The sequence below is a fragment of the Protopterus annectens genome, chromosome 8.part0 (genome assembly GCF_019279795.1).
Source record: "Protopterus annectens isolate FY-2018-M chromosome 8.part0, PAN1.0, whole genome shotgun sequence".
Classification (NCBI taxonomy): Eukaryota; Metazoa; Chordata; order Ceratodontiformes; family Protopteridae; genus Protopterus; species Protopterus annectens.
In genome coordinates, this window is record NC_056741.1 from 1386692812 (window position 1) to 1386714198 (window position 21387).

Genomic DNA, 21387 nt, shown 5'->3' on the forward strand with positions numbered 1-21387 from the left:
AATCTACTACCAGCTGACCTTCTGCATTCCTTTGTTTAACACCATACCTACCCATCACTTCCTCATCCCCTCTGTTCCCTTCACCAACATGCCCATTGAAATCTGCTCCAATCACCACTCTCTCACCCTTGGGTACAGTCATCACCACTTCATTCAATTCACTCCAAAATTTTTCTTTCTCATCCATTGCACACCCAACTTGTGGAGCATACGCACTAACAGCATTCATCATTACACAATCAATTTCCAGCTTCATAAACATCACTCTATCCGACACTCTCTTCACCTCCAAAACACTCTCAGCATACTGTTCCTTCAGAATAACTCCTACGCCATTTCTCCTCCCATCCACACCATGATAAAACAATTTGAACCCACCTCTGATACACCTAGCCTTACTCCCTTCTCATCTGGTCTCTTGCACACACAATATACCAACCTTCCTTCTGTCCATCATATCAGCTAGCTCTCTCCCTATACCAGTCATACTGCCAACATTCAAAGTTCCGACCCTTACTACCACAGTCCTAGCCTTTCTCCTCTCTTCCTGCCTTCGGCCATGTCTTCCGCCTCTTCTCCTTCTTCGGCCAACAGTAGCCCAATTTCCGCCAGCACCCTGTAGGCTAACAGTACTGGTGGCGGACATTGTTAACCGGGGCTCGACCGATCTGGTATAAACATTTTTCTTGGTGACTGCATGAAATGTTTTGGCGAAGTTTTACGCCGGATGCCCCTCCTGACGCAACCCTCACCATTTATCCGGGCTTGGGACCTGCACAAAGAAATGCACTGGCTTGTGCAGGATTATTCCCATATATAACATCTTTAAATCAAACCTCTCTGTGGTAGCTTGTTCCTTTTTTTTTTTTTTTTTTTCAACTCACAAACATTGTAATATAGCTCAACGCAAACCCTCACACATTTATTTATTTATTGATCTTTGATTACGAGGAAAGTCTGACTGGGTAGGTGCCCATTTTCAGTAGAGGCCCAGGAAGAAAAACTCTAAAGTATTACAAAAACATTTTAAGAACACTTAAGTTTACAATCTTCAAATATAATGCCAAAACAGCTACATTTTAAATAATTATACCAAATTGGACATAATGTTGGCTAAGAATAGATACAACTTGTATGACAATGATTTAATATTTAGAGAAATGTTTAACCAATTTATAGAGAAATCAAAGGTACATTAGTATAATACAAACATGAGTTGTAATATGCAATGAGAGAAAAAAAAAACAGGGTTATGGCATATTTAGAAAGAGAGTTAGGGAAGATAAATTGATTGAAGTAAGGAAGTAAGTGAAGAAAGGAATAATGAGGTATAAAGTATGAATAAGTCATTCTTTATATGTAGGGATAAAGTTGCTGCTGGGGTTGAGCAAAAACAGAGCCACATTTTGGCTAGGAAGTCTTTTAGAATAACTTTAAAGGACTCGAGAGTGCATTGACCTGATGGATACAAGTAATGAATTCCAGGCCTTAGCAACATGGTATAAGTACAAACCTTGCCCAGCATATTTTATAGGTTTGTGGGCAGAGAGGAGTTTTTGGTTATTAGATCGTAATGACTGATTGAGAACATAGTTATGTAGAATGATATTTAGTGCTGGACAAGCAGATAGATGCTGGATAATTTTATAGGTGGTAAGAAGCTGTATATATGTTAGTTGATGGGGTAGTTCTAACCAATTTGTTTTTTAATGCTGTACAGTGGTTGGTTCTGAAAGGGGTATTTGCTGCAAATATATCTACTTTTTCTATAGCATTTTTCAAGTTGTGATTTTTATGATACCTAGAGGTTAATAAGGATGGGAGCAACATAAAGTAGTTGAGAGTAGGAGGTGAGCAGTGGCAAGTGTAGTTTTAGTTGCATTGGTGAGAAGGTTTTTGGTTTTGTAAAGTATTCCTAGTTTTTGGTGATTTTTTTATGCAGTTTTGCATATGCAAATCATATTTAAGATTATCATCCACTGTCACCATATTAAGAAAGAAGGATTTCAGATTTTGTGTTTTCAAGAGAAAAGGATTTGGGGGGGGGGGGTGTTGGGTTAAGCATGAGTTGTGAATTACAAAGCCATGTTTCCGTGGCTGTTAGCTTCCTGAGTAATTTTTTTGAGATGTGCCACGTTGTTTAATTTACATATATGTATGTGAGTGTAGAGTCATCTGTGTATTGTTTTATACAGGCCTTTTGTGTGGATGTGTGAGGAGTGTTGGTGAGAATGTTAGAGGAATATTTAAAAATCAACTTGTGTAATTCTGACTTCTGTCCTCACTCTATACAAGTTCCACATAAGTTATGCAGAAAGGTAAAAAATATTAAAAAAAAATACTAGGTAAACAGATGTAATTCTCAGTTAACAGCTGAACAACATTGATATACACATAAGTTAAAAAATAACACCCTTGCTGATTGCTTTTCTCCACAGTACTCAGTTTTGTGGCCTGGTGCAACCTACTCCATCTGCCCTCACTTCACTTGGGCACACTCTCCTCCTCTAGCCCCAGTTCTCACCCAGTTCCCACTCACTCCATGTCATCTACATTTATATTTCAGGTGCTCCACCTCTTTATCATCTCCACCTATCATCGCACATATTAGTCATAATGCCTATTTTGTAACTCCATCCTCACCCTTGATTTCCTTCTTTTAACAGTCATGGTTCCTCCTCTTCTACCTGTCTTTTTTTAGTTAACCATTTATCCATTTAGAACTTATCCATTTGAGTCATCTTTTTACTTTCATTATAATGACATGCTTTCCAGGAACATTCCTGTTACTTTCTTACCTTATAGTATGCCTTTCTATTGTTTGACATATGGCATCTATTTAAAAATATCAATCCGTATACACAAAAGTAGTATGTCAATCTCTACATCTATTTAGAACAATATTCCATGTTACTCTGTTATCTCAACTGGCTTATTTAAAAGTAAATCAAGAATTAAGTAAATTAACTCTACCTCACACCCTCCTTAACATCCTACCAGCATATACCTATAGAAATACTTTCCACATATCCAAAGAATATCACTATAAAATGACCTGCAACCTAACTAAATTCTAGTGACAGTCCTTTAGTCTGTTAAAATGTATAAACTGGTCTGTGCCAAAAACTCTCTCTCTTGATAATGCAGTAAACCATTGTAATACTACATTTCTAAACATTCTAAACAGTTTAGCCCCCCCCTTCACACAAAAAGAACAGAAAGTAGCCATGTTCCATGGCTGTCAAAGTCAAGTAAACAACTAATGACACACAGGGACAAAGCATGGAAAGGATGGCAAAAGAACAAAACCAGCACAAAACTACAAAACTTTAGGTATCTCAAATCAGGTTAAAGAAACAAGTTACTAAAGACAAAAAAAGACTTTTATACCGACCTGCAAACCTCCAGTAAAAACACCCCCCCCCAAAAAAAACTCTAGTCATTCGTTTAATCACTAGTTAAGCCAGGAACAAAAAAATGGCCCCAAACCACATCCTGATAAATCTCCTCTTCAGACTGCCACTATATTCAGTGCATATTTTATTAATAGTAGGGTCCGTCTAACTATAAATAGTTCCAACCCGCATATAGTCTTAAATCAATATTCTAACAGCATTCCTACAGCACTTACCCCTGAAAACACAGTTTCTAATTCTCCTCCATCTTCTCTCCAACCATAGTCCACTCAAAACCCTTCTATAAAGTATTCAAAGTTCTTGCTACAACCTCCCTTCACAAACCTCATAAACTCCTGTACAAGTTCAAACCCAGCTCAGCCTCTGCAGATAACCTTCCAGCTGAATACATTAAACTAGCTGCAGAGACCATAGGTTATCCCATTGGTATCCTTGCCAAGAGATGCATTACAGAAACATATGTCCCAACACTGTTTCTCTGTATAAAGAAGTTTACTCATTGAAGTATCTAACTGCCTTCCCATTGCCATCCTATCCTGTCTCTCCATAATATTAGAGAAATGTGTTTATAAGCAGCTTTAGTTGTCTTTTCCAAAATGAATTACTGAAGGCAACTCAACTTGGCTGTAGGCCAGCCCATAGTTCCACAACAGCTTTACTTCCTTTTATGGACACTGTAAATAGCACTAGAGACTCTGACAGACTTGTCTCCTCAATATTTATAAATATCTTAGAAGCATTTGATACTGTTTCACATTCAGAACTCTTATATCAACTATCTATACTTGGTCTCTCCTCCTCCTCTGTCAAATAATTTACTAGCTGCCAGTAATCTGTAAAATAGCAAGGCTCACTCTCACTCTGCCTACCAAATATCACTGGTGTTGTCAAAGGCTCTGTCCTCAGCCCTCTTTAATATCTTTTTCAATAACCTTCATACCTCTTTCTTACCACTTCATATAACCTCCATATCATCTATATCCTTGTTTAAAAAGTCACTAAGAACTTACTTTACAGCTACTTGTCTCTGCTCTTGTACTGGTCCAGGATAGTCCTACCATCATCTTCACTGCCCTACTCTGTTTATGATGGGTAACTAGTTCATGTCTTTTATTAAAGGTAAAAGTTTGACTCTTGTATAGCATTACTTGTCTTATTAAACTAACTTGTATATTTGTATGTACCATTATTGCATATTTGCAACTACTTACAAACAATGGATTCTTCCAAAATATTCATAACAGTTGTATATTCTCATTTGTATTGCTTTGTTAGCACTTTTATTATGTATAACTACATCAATCTTTTTTACTTTGTTTTTGTGTGGAGCTTTTCTCCCTGGGCCTCCACCGAAAATGGACATGTGTCCAGTGGCCTTTTCTTGTTAACAAATGCAGATGACTCCACTATTGTCTGCTCCTCAAACAGCCTGCACCACTTTCTACAAGCAGCCCAAGAGGTTTTCTCTTTTCTCTCAACCTGATTTAATAACTCCCAACTGCTACTCACCCCCCCCCAAAAAAGAAACAAACAAACGCCTCCTGTTTACCTCAAAACAGTCTGTGGAAAAATCAGAGTTTAAGATCCACTCCCAGAATAATACATAATGGAAATAATATCGCACACTAAGCTCTTGGGTGTCACCTGTGATGAAAATCTAAAACTTGATCTTTGTATCCAGAATAATAATTAAAAAAGGCATCAGAAGCTGAGGATGCTGTATAGACTTAAACATTTATAAAGACATCTAATAAAATCACTCTCGCCAACACCTACCTACTACCATCACTCCTTTATGCAGCTCCTATTTTACCAACCTCCACGTCTCACTCAGATCAAAACTTCAGTCTTTTTACAATAAAATGGCTAGATTTTCTACTAGTTTCACATACTACACTCATCACAGGTATTTCCTTAAGGTCCCTTACATGGCTTGAACAACTAGAGCACCTTACTTTTCTTCAACTCTTAACTGCTCATAACGTTATTCATAAGCCCACTGCCTGCCCTTCCCTCTGTTCTCTTCTTTATAGCTATATTCTTACAGCCTTAAGATCAGAAGAAAAGCAACTCCTTTCATTGTATATACATAGTAAATCTGCTGGAAAACGCCTTTATTCTTACTCTGTTAACAAAGCTTTGAACAGCCTTTCTCTTAGTATCAGATTAAGCCCTAAACTCATTGCCTTCAAACATGCATTAAAAGAATTCTTAATTCAAGTGTGAAACTGCTGCTGTTCTAAACCTGCTTAACAGCAATAGCACCTTACCCCACCTGTTATATACCTCTACATTCCATGTCATTTTTCTTCTTGCTTTCCCATTTGATTTTCTGTCTAGACATCTTTCTTACTTTTTCATATTCATAACCTTCACACTAGTCTTTTCTTACTGTTCTCACCCCACGTTTCCATGTTCACACACTCATATTTTAACTGCTTGCTGCCTGTTTTCTGTATTGAATTATATGTCCATAGCTCAATCTCAATTTTTTTTTGTGTCATCTGCCTTTTCATATTTTGAATTTGCAGTAATGCTTGATCATATTTTGTATGTGGAATAATGTTTCATAACTGCTAATAAATATTACAAACTATTATACCACTGTATATTTGACTGTGAAATCTAACATATAGAGCTTTTCTTCCTGGGCCTCCTGTGAAAATGGGTACTCTACCCAGTCATACTTTCACAGTAAACAAATGTCAATAAATAAGTAAATGAACAAATAAACAACATTTTGGGAGCAGATGATAAAAGGATATGAGTTAGTGATATAGGATGAAGCTAGACAGACTTTTGGGTTATTGAACTCAGATTAACTTACATATAAAGGTCTAATGTTAGAGTTGAATGAAGACCTGCAGTGGATGGATAGTAAATTTGTTAATATACAAATAGATTTTTTTATAACTGAGGTGCAAACAGAAATGACTGACCAGAAAAGAGTAATAAACATGTAAGGCAATATGAGATTTGAGAAGAGAATACAATAAACATTAAAAACAATATAATGGTATGCAACTAAATTGAGGAAATTTAGAGTTTTGCATGGAAATATTTGCATAAATACTTTTATACCCATATGATGTTTGAAAAGTGTTCCCGCAAGCAAGAGGTATTTGTTGGAGATGTGATGGTTCAGAAAGAGATACTTGGATGCATATATTTTGGGAATGGAAATAGTTGCTTTGTTACAAAAGTGAATTGAGCACTATGCTAACTTCTGTATTGGAAAAGAATTTAACTTCATTGTAAAGATATATTTTGTTAACTTGGTATAAAATAAAAAGAAGTTATGGATTTACCATAATGTTCCATCTGTGTTGTCGATCTTCATTCTTTCTCAACAAATGGGTTCAGATCCAATCCCTCAGCCAGTGCTAAAGCTCGCAGCCACAAAATCTCTTGAGCTTCTCCCTTACCCACAGTGCACCTACCCAATTCAGATCTTGTTTGCTGCTAAGATTAAGAGAATTATGGAAGAGCCATATCCAGAGTCATATAAATATATATGTATGTATGTATATATATATATATATATATATATATATATATGTGTGTGTGTGTGTGTATCTATATATATATATATATATATATATATATATATATATATATATATATATATATATATATAGTTTATTATTAAAATTGTGAACGGAGATGCTCCACAGATGGAAAACTTGAAACATGGATGTTCAAATTTCCATCTTGCTGAACATCTCCTTGTTGAAAGTTCATGTCAGGAAATGCATTTCATCCTTTTCCTCACTGTAGTGCGATCTCGGAGTTGGACTATATAGTTAGCAAGGGGAGGGGTGCTTGCCCCCCTGCAAAAATGTGATGTGAGGTGTAGGAATTTAGTTTACCTGTGCTCCTACACAGACATCACGTGATGTGTTCGATTTTAATGTCGAATCTGCTGAATTTGTTCAGCTGATTTGACATTGTGATTTGTTGAATGTTTTTTTTGTGCTTTTCATTCCATGTTCTGAGCGGGAATTATTTTGTCCCGCGACATTTTGATAGTAAACCTCTCATTTGATGTTCTGAGCAGGAATTATTTTTTCTCATGACATTTTGATAGTAAACGTACGTACGTATATGGGTCTACCTGATAACACCGACAAGCCAAAACACCGACAACGAAATAACCGACAAAAAAAGTTCAGAAACACGAAACTTCACATGCCCGACAAACCAAAATCCTGACAATCAACAAAACAAATACCCTTCCCGAAAAACACAAACACAAGCACACCAAAAACCTTACAAACCTACACTAAACCTTACATACACAACTATGTATGCACTAACCTTAACCCAAACCCTTAACCCTAAGGTCCGTCACTATCGCACACTTACCTTACCCACACCCTAACCCTAACTCACTTAATCTGCCCCTAACCCTCAAGTCCATCACTATCGCAGACTTACCTTACCCGCACCCTAACCCTAACTCACTTAACCCGCCTCTAAACTTAAACTCCGTCACTATTGCACACTTACCTGACCCGCACCCTACCCTAACGTCTGTCACTATCACACACTTACCTTACCCACACCCTGACCCTAACGTCCGTCCCTATCGCACACTTAACTTGTCGGTGTTTTCAGCGTTGGGATTCTCAACTGTCGGTCTTCTCCATTGTCGATCTTCCGGTATCGGTGTTCTATTTGTCGGCGATCTGCGATTTCAGGTAGACCCACTTGTGTGTGTGTGTGTGTGTGTGTGTGTGTAGATATATATATATATATATATATATATATATATATACATACACACACACACACACACACACACACACACACACATACACACACACATACAGATACATATCATACATATGTAGAGACCATGTAAATACTTGAGTCGTTCCTCTAGAAGCCAAAGATGGGGGTTGGTGGGAGGGGAGGTGAGGAAGAATGAAGATCGACAACACAGATGGAATGCTATGGTAAGTACATAACTTCTTTATCTGATGTTGTCAGTCTTCATTCTATCCTCAACGAGTGGGAAAGCATCCCTTGCTACTTGTATCCAGAGTGGACTCGAGGAAGGATATTTCTGAGCACTATAGAACCAAATGATGCCCTACCTCTGGAGACCAGATCCAATTTTTAATGAGTGACAAAGGTATGGTGAGCAGCCCAAGTTGCTGCTGCACAAATATAATCCATAGACATTCTTGATTGAAAAAACATGGAAGTAGCCATGGATCTAGTGGAGTGTGCTTTCAAGGGATGTGTAAGACGAATGCCCAATTTAGCACAGACAAAGGAAATGCAGTTTGTTAGCCACTTTGATCACTTTGGTGGGGTAACTTTGGAATCTGGTTTTATAGGTTCATAGGTTCATACTAGGCTATCTGCCCAAGGGCATTTATAAGCCTAGCCCATAGTTATGTGGCTTTCGCCACCCCTTTAGTTTGAATAAAAACTATGCCTATCATTTTTCTGTGCCTCTGTCAAGCAGTGACACTGAAGTAATCCCTGGGGTATATTTGCGATCTCCCATCCATTGGTCAAGATTCCTCTTGAACAAGGCCAGCGAGGTGCTCTGCCTCACATGTACCGGGATTTTGTTCCACAGCATAGGGAGTCTCTGGGTGATGAATCTGTCCCTCCAGCACGTTCTATTTATAACCGTGTCAAGGTTTAAGTCTCCGCCCTTGTGGTTCTGAGGGATCTAGATTTTTTGAGGTGAAGCATGTTCATCAAATCTGGGTTTGACATGGCCTTATATGTCAGGCACAGGTCACCTCTGAGCAAGCGGTATGAGACTGAATAGAGCTGGAGTTCTTTCAGTCGGGCAGCATAAGACATATTTTGAGACCCTTTATCCTTTTGGTGAGGAACTTTTGGGGCCTTTCAAGCTGCAGCAGGTGTCTGGTCAGATACATTCGAACGGGGCATTGTACTCAATCATAGGTCTAATGAGTGATGAGTACAGGGGCGATGACCTCCCTTGATCTAGATGTGAATCCCTTCATGATCAGGTGGGCGATATAGAAGGTTTTCCTAACTACTTTAGCAACATGAGTGTCAAGCGAAGGCTACTGTCAACTTGGGTCCCCAGATCCCTGATGACTTTTCTGTGCTCAGTGGATTGCCACCTATATGGTAGCTAGGGGTAACCTTGTTTTTCCCAAAGGGTATGACTATGCATTTTTGGCGTTTAACTTCAGGCCATGGCTCTGGCACCAGTTATCCGTTTCTGTGAGGCCCTTCTGGAGGATATCTGTGTCAGATGTGTTTTCGACTATGGCGCCCAGTTTGCAGTCATCTGCAAACTTTGTCAGCCATAACCCTCCTGTGTTTGCTTGTACTTCAGAAAAGTAGATGCCGAACAAGAGTGGACCCAGGACTGAGCCCTGTGGGACACCACTTGTGACAGGCTTTGAGTCTGACATGGCTCCAGCAACTCTGACCCTGTGGGTTCTGTCACTTAGCCAGTTTGCAACCCATCTTGTGATGTATGGGTTTACATTCAAGCTGATGAGTTTTTCGATGATACCTGAGTGGGGTATTGTGTGAAGGCCTTTGCCAGGTCGAGGTAGGCTGTATGGACTGCCTTTCCCTCATCAATGGCCTTGGTGACTGTCTCGAAAAAGTCAACCAAGTTTAAGAGGCAGGATCTGCCTTTGACAAAGCCAAACTGGGTTGGATCCAAAGTCTGCAAGTTCCCTATGTCTTTATTTATGAGTTCCATTATGATCCTCTCCATGGCTTTGCAGATAAGGCTTGTCAAGCTAATGGGGCGGTAATTTCCAGGGTCTGTGGAGGCACCGCCCTTATGAAGTGGGACCACAGTCGCCGTGCGCCACTCCTTGGGTACGTATCCTGAGGTGAGGCTACGATTAAACAGCTGTCCTAACTGTGGGTTTAATTCCTCATTGAGTTCATGAAGCACACAGCCGGGGACACCATCCGGTCCCATGGATGCTGTGTTTTTTGCCTTAGTGAGGGCAGTTCTCACCTGGGCGTTGGAGATGTTTGGGGGGCTACAATCCTCTGGAATAGATATCTCTCCTTTTGGGGGGGAGGGGGGGGGAGTTTGCACTGAACCTGTCAGCCAGTATGTTAGCAATGTGTGTAGGTTCAGTAATTTTCACATTTTGAACTAATTCTGAGCATATCTGGGAGTTTCCTCCTAGGTTTCTAACATAGCTAAAGAAGGCCTTATGATTGTCTTTAGAGTCCTTGGCGATTTTTCTCTCAAAATTTGCCTTGGATGATTTTATGAGAGCTCTTAGTTTTTTACTTATAATGATCAAAGGTGTCTTACCTTATCTTGTAGTAGCTTCCTCCTTTTGTTGTAGAGCTTGTTTATGGCTGGGGTCCACCAGACTGGATGCTTGCCTTTGGTACAGAGAGTCTTAGTTTTCCCAATTTTGGTTCAGAGAAGGAGATAAGCATTTGTTCTGCTTTCCTGATTTTTTTTCTAATCTGTTTAGATAGAATCACAATTGCCTATGAACATCCAGTAAATGTAAGATGCATTCTCCTTTGTTGGTAAACCTAGGAAAAACACTGGTAAATTGATAAATCTATTGATGGATTCTAACACCACATTTGGAAGAAAAGTCGGTTTGGTACATAAGGTCACTCTATCTTTGTGGAAAAATCAAGTAAGGGGGTTTAGAAGACAGTGCTTGGATCTCAGAAATTCGTTTTGCAGAAGTAATGGCAACCAAGAAAATTGACTTCTTTGTAAGATATTTAGGGTCACATGTAGCTGCTGGTTCAAAAGGAGGTTGCATGAGAGACTGAAGCATCAAATTTAAGTCCATTGGAGGCGTAGGGTGTTTAAAAGGAGGCTTTAAAAGAAGTGCCCCTTTTTAAGAAGGCCTTGCACAATTTGTGAGAACCTATGGATGTGCCATTAAAGCCAGTATGGTAGTTTGAGATCGCTGCTAGCTGTACTTTAACTGCTGAAGAACCAGCACCGTTGTGAAATGGGTGTGCAAGGAAATCTAAAATGTGATTGATGGGAGCTGAAAAGGGGTCAAGATTGTGTTACTGAGCCTAAAGGGCAAACCTTTTCCATTTACTTGAATGCATTTTCCTTGTTGAGGGTTTATGGGAAGGCAAAAATTATATTTCAGACAGGTGATGAGATCATAACTTGTCTGGCTATTAAAGGAACTGGAGAAGCCTAGCAGTCAGGTTGAGGTTTGGTAAAGCCATGTGTGACATGCCCATAGGGTGAGACAGGAGGTCTGGAGTTGGATCTAGGTTTCATGGTGGTTGAACCAGGTGAGGTCATAGGAGGGGAAACAAAATTTGTTGAGGCCAATAGGGAACAATGAGGATTACTCTGCCCTTCAACCTGGCAGCTTTCTGCAGAAACTTGAAATAAGTGGGTTTGATAGGAAGGCATAAACGAGACTGGGGGGGGGGGGGTTGCAGTCATAAAGTAGAGTATCCCTTGGTGACTGTCCCTGTGGGGGAATCAGGGCAAAGCAGTTGCTGCAGTTGTTTAGGGGAGAGGCAAAAAGATTGCAGCATGGCTGGCCACATGGATGGAAAATCTCATCTGCCACTTTCTTGTTGAGGGACCACTCATGTGGAAGAAGAATGAACCTGCTCAGTCTGTCAGCAATCTCGTTGGATCTCCCTGGAATATGCGTGTCTAGAAGAAAGCATTTGGAAGAGATCGCCCACTACCAGACCCTGACCACTTCTTGACACAATGGATAAGATTTGGTTCCACCTTGTTTGTTGATGCACCAGACAACTGACATGTCTGTTTGAATCACAGTTGTCCCAGACGGAAGAACATTTTGAAATACTTACAATGCCAAGAGCACTGCTCTCATCTCTAGAATATTTATATGCAAATTGGCTTATTCAGGGAAACAAGTACCCTGGAGTGTCTTCCCAGATAATGTCCCCCACCCTATCTGGGAAACATCCGTGGTCACTATGACCTTGGGCTGCTGGGGAATAAAGGGACGGCCATGGAGTAGTTGATCAGATTGGATCCACCAGTAGAGATCTCTTTTGCAAGTGTTGGTAATTTTTATCTGATATGACATTGACTGATGGAAGATTGACCATTGAGTAGCCAATATCCATTGGAGGATTCACATATAAAATCTGGCCAACAGAACTAAGGTTATCGCCGCCGCCATGAGGCCTAGAGTTGGGAGACCTGTGCAGGACGAGATTGATGTGTTCTCTACAACCTTCTTGATCTGTGACCTTATTATTTGAACTTGTGTGTTGGTAAGGAGGCATTGGCAGTCTTTGTGTTGAACAGTGCTCCAATAAATTCCAATGTCTTAGAGTTGGCTGAAGTTGTGATTTGCTGTAGTTTATAGTTATTCCAAAGAGAGTCTGATCTCTTGCATGTATAAGTTGATGCCTGGTCGGAGTGGTAATGAACCAGTTGTCCAGGTAGGGAAATGCTCAGAATCCCTGCAGTTTGAGGTAAGCTGCCACTACTGCACTGTCATGGGGGCTCTGGTGAACCCAAAGGGCAGTAGTGTAGGTACTTTCTGGATTGCCTGTTTATCTTTACATGATAGTAGGTGTCCTGAAGAGCTATTGATTGATCACATCATCGTCCTTGCCCAGAAAAGATATAATGGACTGAAATGTGACCATCCGGAACTTGGTTTGGTGAGCAGATTTGTTAAATCCAAAATTGGTCTCCAGACCCCTGTTTTCTTTGGTACTAAAAAGAATCTTGAGTAACTTATAGATCCTGTCTGGTCCAGTGGGACCTCTTGGATGACTCTTTTTTTTTCTAGAAGCTTTTGAATCTGAATTGCTGCTTGATCCCTCTTTCTCGGTGGAACATCTGGGATTTTCCTGAGAATTGGTGGTGGTAGGGAAAAAGGTATTATATAACCTCTGGATATAATCCTCTGCACCCAAGTATCTTTTGTTAAGTCTAGCCAGACTCTTTGCTGAAAGGATAAAAGTCCCCAGTCTGTCTCCAGAGGTGGACAGTCGGGCTTCCATTCATGAGCGTTTGTAGGGTTTATAAAAGAAAGATTGTCGTGAACACTGGTTTTGCAGGCCACCTCTGCCTGGTGGGAGACAACGTCCTTTGGAGTTCCCCACTCTGCCCCTGGGGGCACTTCCTCCACATGTGTCATAGAAAGGACCTTGAGACTTTTTGAACCACATTTTCCGACCACTCTGCTGATTCCTTGAGTAGGATCTTTGGGGGGGGGTGCCAAAAAACGTATGCCCACAGTAGACAAAGTCTTTCCTACCTTCTCACATCTGGACAGAGTTTCTTTGACCATAGGGCCAAAAAGAGTAGTTCTGTCAAAGGGAGCATTAACGAAATTGGACTTAAATGGCTCTGCAAAATCGCACAAGCACATTCAGGCATGCCTTCTCATGGAAATACCTGAACTCGCAGCTCTTGAGGTCCCTTCCACTATGTTGGAAACTAATCTCATGGAACTATTGTATATTGACTGTAGGGTTGCCAACTGAGAAGTTACCGAATCTCGAACCACTCTAGAAATGGTTCCTGAGAGAGTATTTGATAACTCCTTGGTCATATCTCTGAAGTCTAATAAAGTGGGCCAGATACTGGCAAGACAAAGGTCGCTGAAGCAAAGACATGCTTCCCCTGTCTGTCCATCACCCACAACTCTCTGTTGGGTGGATGGACAGTGGAACTCTCATCAGCTAGTTCCCCCTTAGTGGCCACCTCAACAACTATGGCATTAACTGGAACCCCCTTCCCCCCAAAACTGTCTATCTAGAGATGGTGCCATTATCCTGTCCAGCCTTTGAGGTATGGATTCTATGGAGTCAGGTTCCTTCCATGCCTGCCTAGAGATCATGTCACTCATGAAGTGGAGGGTCCCATACCTAAAGCCTGTAGGAGAACAGATTCCTCCGATGTAGGGTTGGAGGTTGTCCAGCCACCCCTCTGTTTAAAGATCCCTAGGATGTCTCCAAAGGGAACATCTTCAGGAGGTGACAGTGGGGACCCTTCACCCTCGTCGAAATCCGTGCCTTCAGTGACTGACTCATTTGGGGAGTCTGGGTGTTTCCTCTTGCACTTCCTCTTCACGGCACTTCCTCAGTGGGATATTTTGGGGAAGTCTTGGAAGACAAAATCAAAATTCCCTGGGAAGGAACCTGTGGTTTTGGTACAGGATGTCCTCCTGAAAAAAGGTGTTGAGGCTCCAGGCACTGGGGCGTCATGGTGGAATATGTAGGATCCAATGAGGAAGATTCCATCAGGACTGCTGAGGTAGAGAACACTCTCTTGACAGCCTCAAAGACAGAGCTCGAAGGAGCCAGAGAGAGAGGATCCGATCTGAGAAAGCAGGTTTCTGAATAATCCCCTCTCTCTCCACTCTGTCGGCACTGCCCTCAAGGAAGAAGCCAGAGTTGAACTGTCCAGTGCCGAGGTGTCAAGGAACAGAGACAGCTCCGAAAATGGAGTCGAATGCTGCACCCCGGACTCATCAGGCAGGCTTTAGCTCTGAGAGCTCTCCAGATTCGAAAGGATCAGAGGTCTCAGAGACGATGTCAGATCTAAGGATATGGAGATCCTCGGATCCGAGACTGATGCATCCAGACAACTGGGATCCTGTGACTGTAAGGCAGTGGATGGTGTTAGAGGAGGAACTTGCAGGGGGGTGGTGTGGTGCAAGGTCAGGTAACCTGACCCAGAGGGGTAGGTGCTGAGGGAAAGCCAATCTTCCCCTGTGCTGAGAGGATCTTCCTCGTCACTCTCTCCACATCATCTTCTGTGAGACTTCTGGAGGGATGCTGGCCTCTGCAGAAAAGGTGATGGGAGTTTGTCAGGAACTGGGTCCACTGACAGAGAATATCTGGTCCGTGGAAAATATAGACGCTCTGAGGGTTCTGTCTTATTCGATGATTTCTGTCTCCTGATCTAACTAGGTGCAGGATCTGTAATGCTTGATTTGGATGTTGTAGGATCTTAGGGAGCAGTTGGATCCTGAATTCTCATTTTCTTCTGATCTGGGGTTGAGACCAGATGTTTAGCACTTCTCTTCTGAGAAGAGTCTGTGGAAGATTTGGATGAAGTGGAAGGCTTCAACTTTGGAGTCTGAGCTATGGCTTCTCCAAAAGAGGAAGGGATGAGACCTTTCAGTATCAATTTGTTTTTACGCTCTGTTAAAGCTTGTGGATTAAATCCATGGCAAATAGAGCAATTCTCCTGTAAGTGTAACAGACCCAAGCAGTATAAACAAAGGGTGTGTGCATTCGAATGTGGCAACTTATGCCCACATTTGGTGCATTTCTTGAAACCGGCAGGTTTGTCAGTCATCATGCAATGTCTGACTCAAAGAATAATAGGAAAAATTCAAGCAGAAAAGCAATCAAAATTAGAAAAGGTAACCTTTTTTTTTTTTTTTTAAATAGGAAAGAAGAAGCGATAGAGTGATAGCACCAATGATATGAAGAGTTAAGACCAGGTCATAAGAGAAGGGAGATACTAATGAATAGTATCTGACAGTATCAAGTACGAAAAAGGAAAAGGGGAAGAAAACAGTAGCAGCAGCAAAAAGGGAAAAAGTTACAACTATGCCACTCTAAAGACACCAGCTAAGAAAAGGAAGCAAGGGAATGCCAACATTGGTATGTAAGAATTTACGACAAAGTTGTATGGGCAAGGGAGAGAGCAGAGATATTAACCACAATAAACTAAAAACTACTTAATGGAAAAGAATTCAGAGCAAAAACTTTACTTATGTAATACAGCTAGAGAGAGATTGGTAGTCCACATCAAGATAGCAAGAAGAGGCAAACAAGATCTGAAGTAATTGGATAGGTGCAATGTGGGTAAGGGAGAAGCTCGAGAAATTTGGTGGCTGCGAGCTTTAGCATCGGCTGAGATGGATCGGATTCGAACCCACTCGTCGAAGATAGAATTAAGATTGACATCAGATCATATATTAAAAAGATGAAAGAATTGCCTTCTTCAGTGTTGATAGTGGCCAAGAAAGCCATAACTAGGAAATTGGAAACCAAAGACAAACCATCAGTAAGACTGGTATAAAAGATAATTGCAATGATTGTTGTTAGACATCAGAAATAGAACTCCCTAGTAAAAAAAATGGGCTGTATGTTGTTCTGTAATGGAAATTGAGCTTGAAAAGTACATTGATATGTAACAAACCACCTGAGACTCTTTTTAGTAAAGCAGACTGTAATACAAGGTATGAAGTAATGGGTCTAACTGTAATTTGTAATATGGTGAAAATAGTATGGTCACTAGTTAATTCCTGATTTCAAACAGTATTCTAAATGGTTAACTTGCATGTTTAAGTGTTTTTGTTTAAGGAGTATTACATTTGATAATAAAATTACGTAGAATATTTTCTTGTGATGGATTTATGTGCTCAGTGACAAGTTATTGAAAATTAAATGTAAGCTCTGATTGCCATGTGTCTAGTTTATTTATATTTTATAAACAAATAATTATTAAATGGTTGTATAAGCAGTCATTGCCAAAGTAATAAGTGCACTATGCATAGGGATTGCACAGTATGTAAATAAAGTATCGCTCTCTCTAACAAAAAAAAGCATTGAATAAGGGATCTGTCACTCTTGCTGTGTATGCCAGTGATGCTGTTTTCTTCATGCTTGACTGGTAGTTGTGGGGATTAGAAAGAGCAGTCAGGCCTTGCCATGTCAGAAAAATTTGTGTGCTGCTTGGATTTGTTTATTATGCAATAGCTTTAAAGTATATAGGATGGAAATGGGAGTTGATGAGTAAGAGTATTTTTTATATAAAAAGAAAATAGAAGCAGTTATGAAAATGTTCATAAAAATTGCTTAAATTTAAAATATAATTTTGCAGAAGATTAAATGAGTAATTTTAGGATATTTCCACTTTTCTAGGTTCTGCATCTCCATCCCAGTACCAAGGCATGTCTTCCCATGGTCATCTCTTCCAACAGACAAGCAACAGTTCTCCTTCACCCAGCCTTACCGTGCCTAGAATTGGAATGACCCAGCAGTCGCCACCTCAGCCAGTGACTATCCAAGTTCAGGAGCCTTGTGAAATGCTGGGTAACAGTCTTCTTCAGGGCACAACAATAACACAAGGTGGATCAGCTCATGTACGAGGGATGCCTGTGAATCAGTGTGGAAATCTTTTGCAGATGCAGCAAAGGACAAGTTTTATGAGACCTGTTTCTTATGGGGGCCACAAGGCACTAGCCAAGCAACTCAGTGCTGACAGTGCTGAAGCACACAGGTAAGAAGTGCTTTTGTTTCCCATAAAGTGATGTTCAGATTTATTACTGCTTAATGTGTACTCTTTGAAGGTACAGGAGTCTCCCTGTGCTGCTAGCAAGCCAAAATCAAGTGGCAGGTAGCAGTAGCAATCTGGGTACCAGAGGGTTTAACAGGGCATAAAAATGAGTCAAGCTATCATGGGAATGCTTTCCATTTTGTTTTTGGGTGGTAGCTTTGACAAACCTTGCACTGTAGAAGAGGGCTCCCTTAGTGATTGCTAAAATATTTTCCTTCCAGGCTACCAGCAGTGTTTCTGATGCATCAAGGAATCTGGAATTTGCAGTTTCCATCTTCATCATCTTAATAGTTAAGACCAGCAGGACTTGGCCTGACATCTCAAAATTTCTCAAGCTACCTGTCCCATCTCCCTTATTCATGATACTGTGCAATTTAGGACTGTTGTCCAGATCTCTGTTGCCACATTTAAAAGTTGGTTATGGTTTTCATTCAGGCAAATGCTACCTAAAGCATTTTTTTTATGCTTTATAAATTTCAACAGTGTGGAATGCTCTTCTGTTTTAGTTGCAAGTAGCAGGTAAGTACATTCCAATTTCCATTTTTACAGTGTTAGTTTCCCCTTCCTCTTTTTGGCCTAGTGCCTTTTCTGCTGTTGTATTTGCTTCAGGTGCTTTGCTTGCTTATAGAGTATCTGCACGTCATTTTTCTTTTGCTGCAAGGGTTTTACAAGCTTCATGAAGTGATTTGTTAATGGATTACATCTTATGTTACAGATCTCCTTTACCATTGGATTTTTGCTTAGCTAATGTATATGTAACATTTACTGCTTCTGCTTGGGTAGCACATAGTTTTTTTGGCTAGTTCACTGTAGTTCCTAATATGGAGAAGGGAGACTGTTTAACAGCAGGAAAATTGTAATATCTGTGCAAGTTTTAAACCAACTACAATTAAAGGTAGGAAGAATAGTCTTGAGCAAATAAAAATAAGACTGCCACTCCTGTTCAAGAATGACCAGTTTATGAGACTTTCTACTGATGATTCTGTGCAGATTTAACTTCCTCTCAAATCTGGCGTTTTATTACAGACTTCTTTTCCTTCTAAAACTGTTGAGACTCGTAGACAATATCTCTCTTTTGAGGAAGGTTTTTAATCCCCTTTTGCAAAAAAGCATAGAAGCAGTAATTACTTCTCCATCATCTGGGATAGTTTTAGTGATTGAGTTTCCTGACTTTCATCCATGACTCTCCTTTGTGGTCTCCACCCCCAAGCTTCTTACTTCTTGAGCCCAATCTACCAGGTCAGTCAACTACCACAAGCCCATGCCAATGGATCTTGACCTCAACAAAATGTGGCAGGCCTTCTTGACTAATCCAGAGCATATGGTCTCAGTCCTACTACCCACTATCATCAGGGTGAGGCACTTCGCTTTAGCTAGGTTCACTGCTTCCTACCTCCCCGGGTCTATCCAGATCCAAATGCAGACGATGCATCCAGTTGCCCTGCCTTTGTTTGCATCAGCACTGGTAAATCAGTTAGGGTCAAGTGGGACTTCAGTGTTCAGAGATATCGATCCTGACTCTTACCCCTTCGACTGTGCATTCAGGATTTGTGTTTCCGACCTTGATCCTTTCAGCATCAGAGGCATCTTCACTGTTTCGGTTTGGAGTTGATGCTTCAGGATCAAGGCTGTTTCTGGTTCTCACAGGGCCAAACATTATGTCCCCAAAATTAATCTGTTGGCCATTGCTATCACAGGATTGTACTTGCTTGAAATGAACTTGCATGGTGTACTCCATTGTTGCTGAGGCAACCTTAGAGAAAGCTGCCAAGCCTTAGAGCCTCGCTGTTTGTCTGCTGAAGGAATCCTGCATTTTAATCAGGTTAGAGAAGCTTGTTTACACATCTTCCTCCCCCTTTTCCTTGAGGGCCATGTATTCTGTATCCCACATGAGCAGATTCCAGAGAGACCTGGGGTCTGGATGGTTTGCCAAATGAAGATGTTAAAACTAAATTGAAATTTTAATTGCCAACCCCAGTATTGAGCTCTAACCTAATATTGCACCTTGCACACACCACAAATTGTTAAATGAGGGTGACAGGCAGTGGAAATTATCACATAACATTATGCCTGCCTTCACCTCACATATTTTGTCCCACCATACAATATCAATTTTTGTGAATGCACATTTTGATTGAATGTTACTCTTTAGACCAGGAGCAAAAGTGAAGCTTAAGAAACAAGAGCAGGAGACAAAACCCTCACTAAGGAAATTTTTCAGCATGTTCTCACAAATGCAGCAGAACCCTCATTAGTTATTGTTTTGATGTGGATATCTGCAGTTTAAAAATATTAGTTATGGAAATCTTAGTAAAGGACAGAGCAGTTTTCAGAAAGGTCACTAATCCCAAAGTAACCAGAATTGGTAAAATAAGGATGTTGTCGTCCTCCAGCCTGGGTCCTGCAGTCATCTTCCTGAGACCTTGCCAGGCTGTCTCACTCTGAGGGCAGTTTTTTTATAATAATTTCCTTCACTTGATCCATATATGTGGCTGTCACACCTGGCAGATAGATGTGGACTGCCCCTTTCCTGCCTCAGAATTTAGTCCCTTTCCCTACCAGACATCTCACTCTATAAAGTGGCTACAGTAAGAGAGAGCTGTTGAGGAGGTTCCACCAAGATTTGCAAGGATTGGGTTTTTTACTCCATGTTCATTTATGTTGTTGACTACCAGGATGGCTTCAGACTGAGCAACATGTCGATTAGAGCTTTCCCAGTGTGAAAACTGAATAATTGTTAAGAAGCCAGTACAGTTTTCAATTTGGGTAGAATCCAGTTACTGATTAGTAATTGTACTCTCTAGATGCAAGCAAAGATGATGTTTGGAGAAAATAAGCAAAAATCAACATGAAAGAGTATGAACAAGCTCTGGTTGTGAAGAACATTTCAGCTGCTCATCAAAAAGCAGTTTAGGTCTCACATTTAGTGCAGGAAATGGCTTCCAGTAATTTAGAGGAGAAATTAGATGCACTGAGAGGTTTTCAAAATAAGTGAGTTACTGGAGGATTGCAAAAAGTTAAAATGATAAAAGGCTAGGAAAAAAACAGAAAAAGCTTTAAGTAGCTTTTCAGATGAGCTGATACAACTGAGAAATTAAGGACTGAGACGAAGGAAGGACTAGGTACACGTGGAACTTCTTAAGAAAACATGTTTAAAATAGACAGGAGACAGAACACAGAGTAGAACAAATATCTTTTTACCCTTTATCAGAGAAACAGGTAGAAGTAGACTATTCATTTTATGAAAGTATGGATAAGCAGTTGCACTGGTGTTCCACAGCAAGATTTGTTACCCAGCAGGACACATTGTGTGTTTGCTCCATATCTGGCTATCAGAAAGCAGCCAAGACCTATGTTAGTAAAGATGTAGTTATACCAGCAGAAAGAACTGCTCCTGACAAAACTGTGGCAGGAGGAAATTACTCACTGTAGAAGAAAAGCAAGTTTGTCCCAACAGTGAGTATCAAGAGACAGGTATGAGATTTAAGCTGCTGTATGCAGTTTTCTTCAATATTTTTTTCTGGAGGATTAAAGACATTTTTGATAGAGACCAGGTTATGGAGGAAATAACAAAGTTTAGCCAACAAGAGATGAATCAGAAAGCAGAAGGACAGATCTGCTACTCAGTCTTCTGGCAAAAAAGTTCAGAAATAGAAGCGTTTTACCTTTTCCATTGTTTCGAGGAAAATGCTTGAGTTT

At 40.5% G+C, this 21387-nt stretch overlaps 1 protein-coding gene across 1 annotated transcript in view; it reads left to right on the plus strand.

Annotated features, from left to right (window-relative positions):
- The window catches only part of SIK3 (SIK family kinase 3), a gene marked incomplete in the record, with an annotated part of 4425276 nt that overhangs the window by 3854757 nt on the left and 549132 nt on the right, over positions 1-21387 (plus strand). The window contains 1 exon segment of the mRNA XM_044080968.1: positions 17274-17631. Coding sequence (XP_043936903.1) covers positions 17274-17631 — 358 coding nt within the window.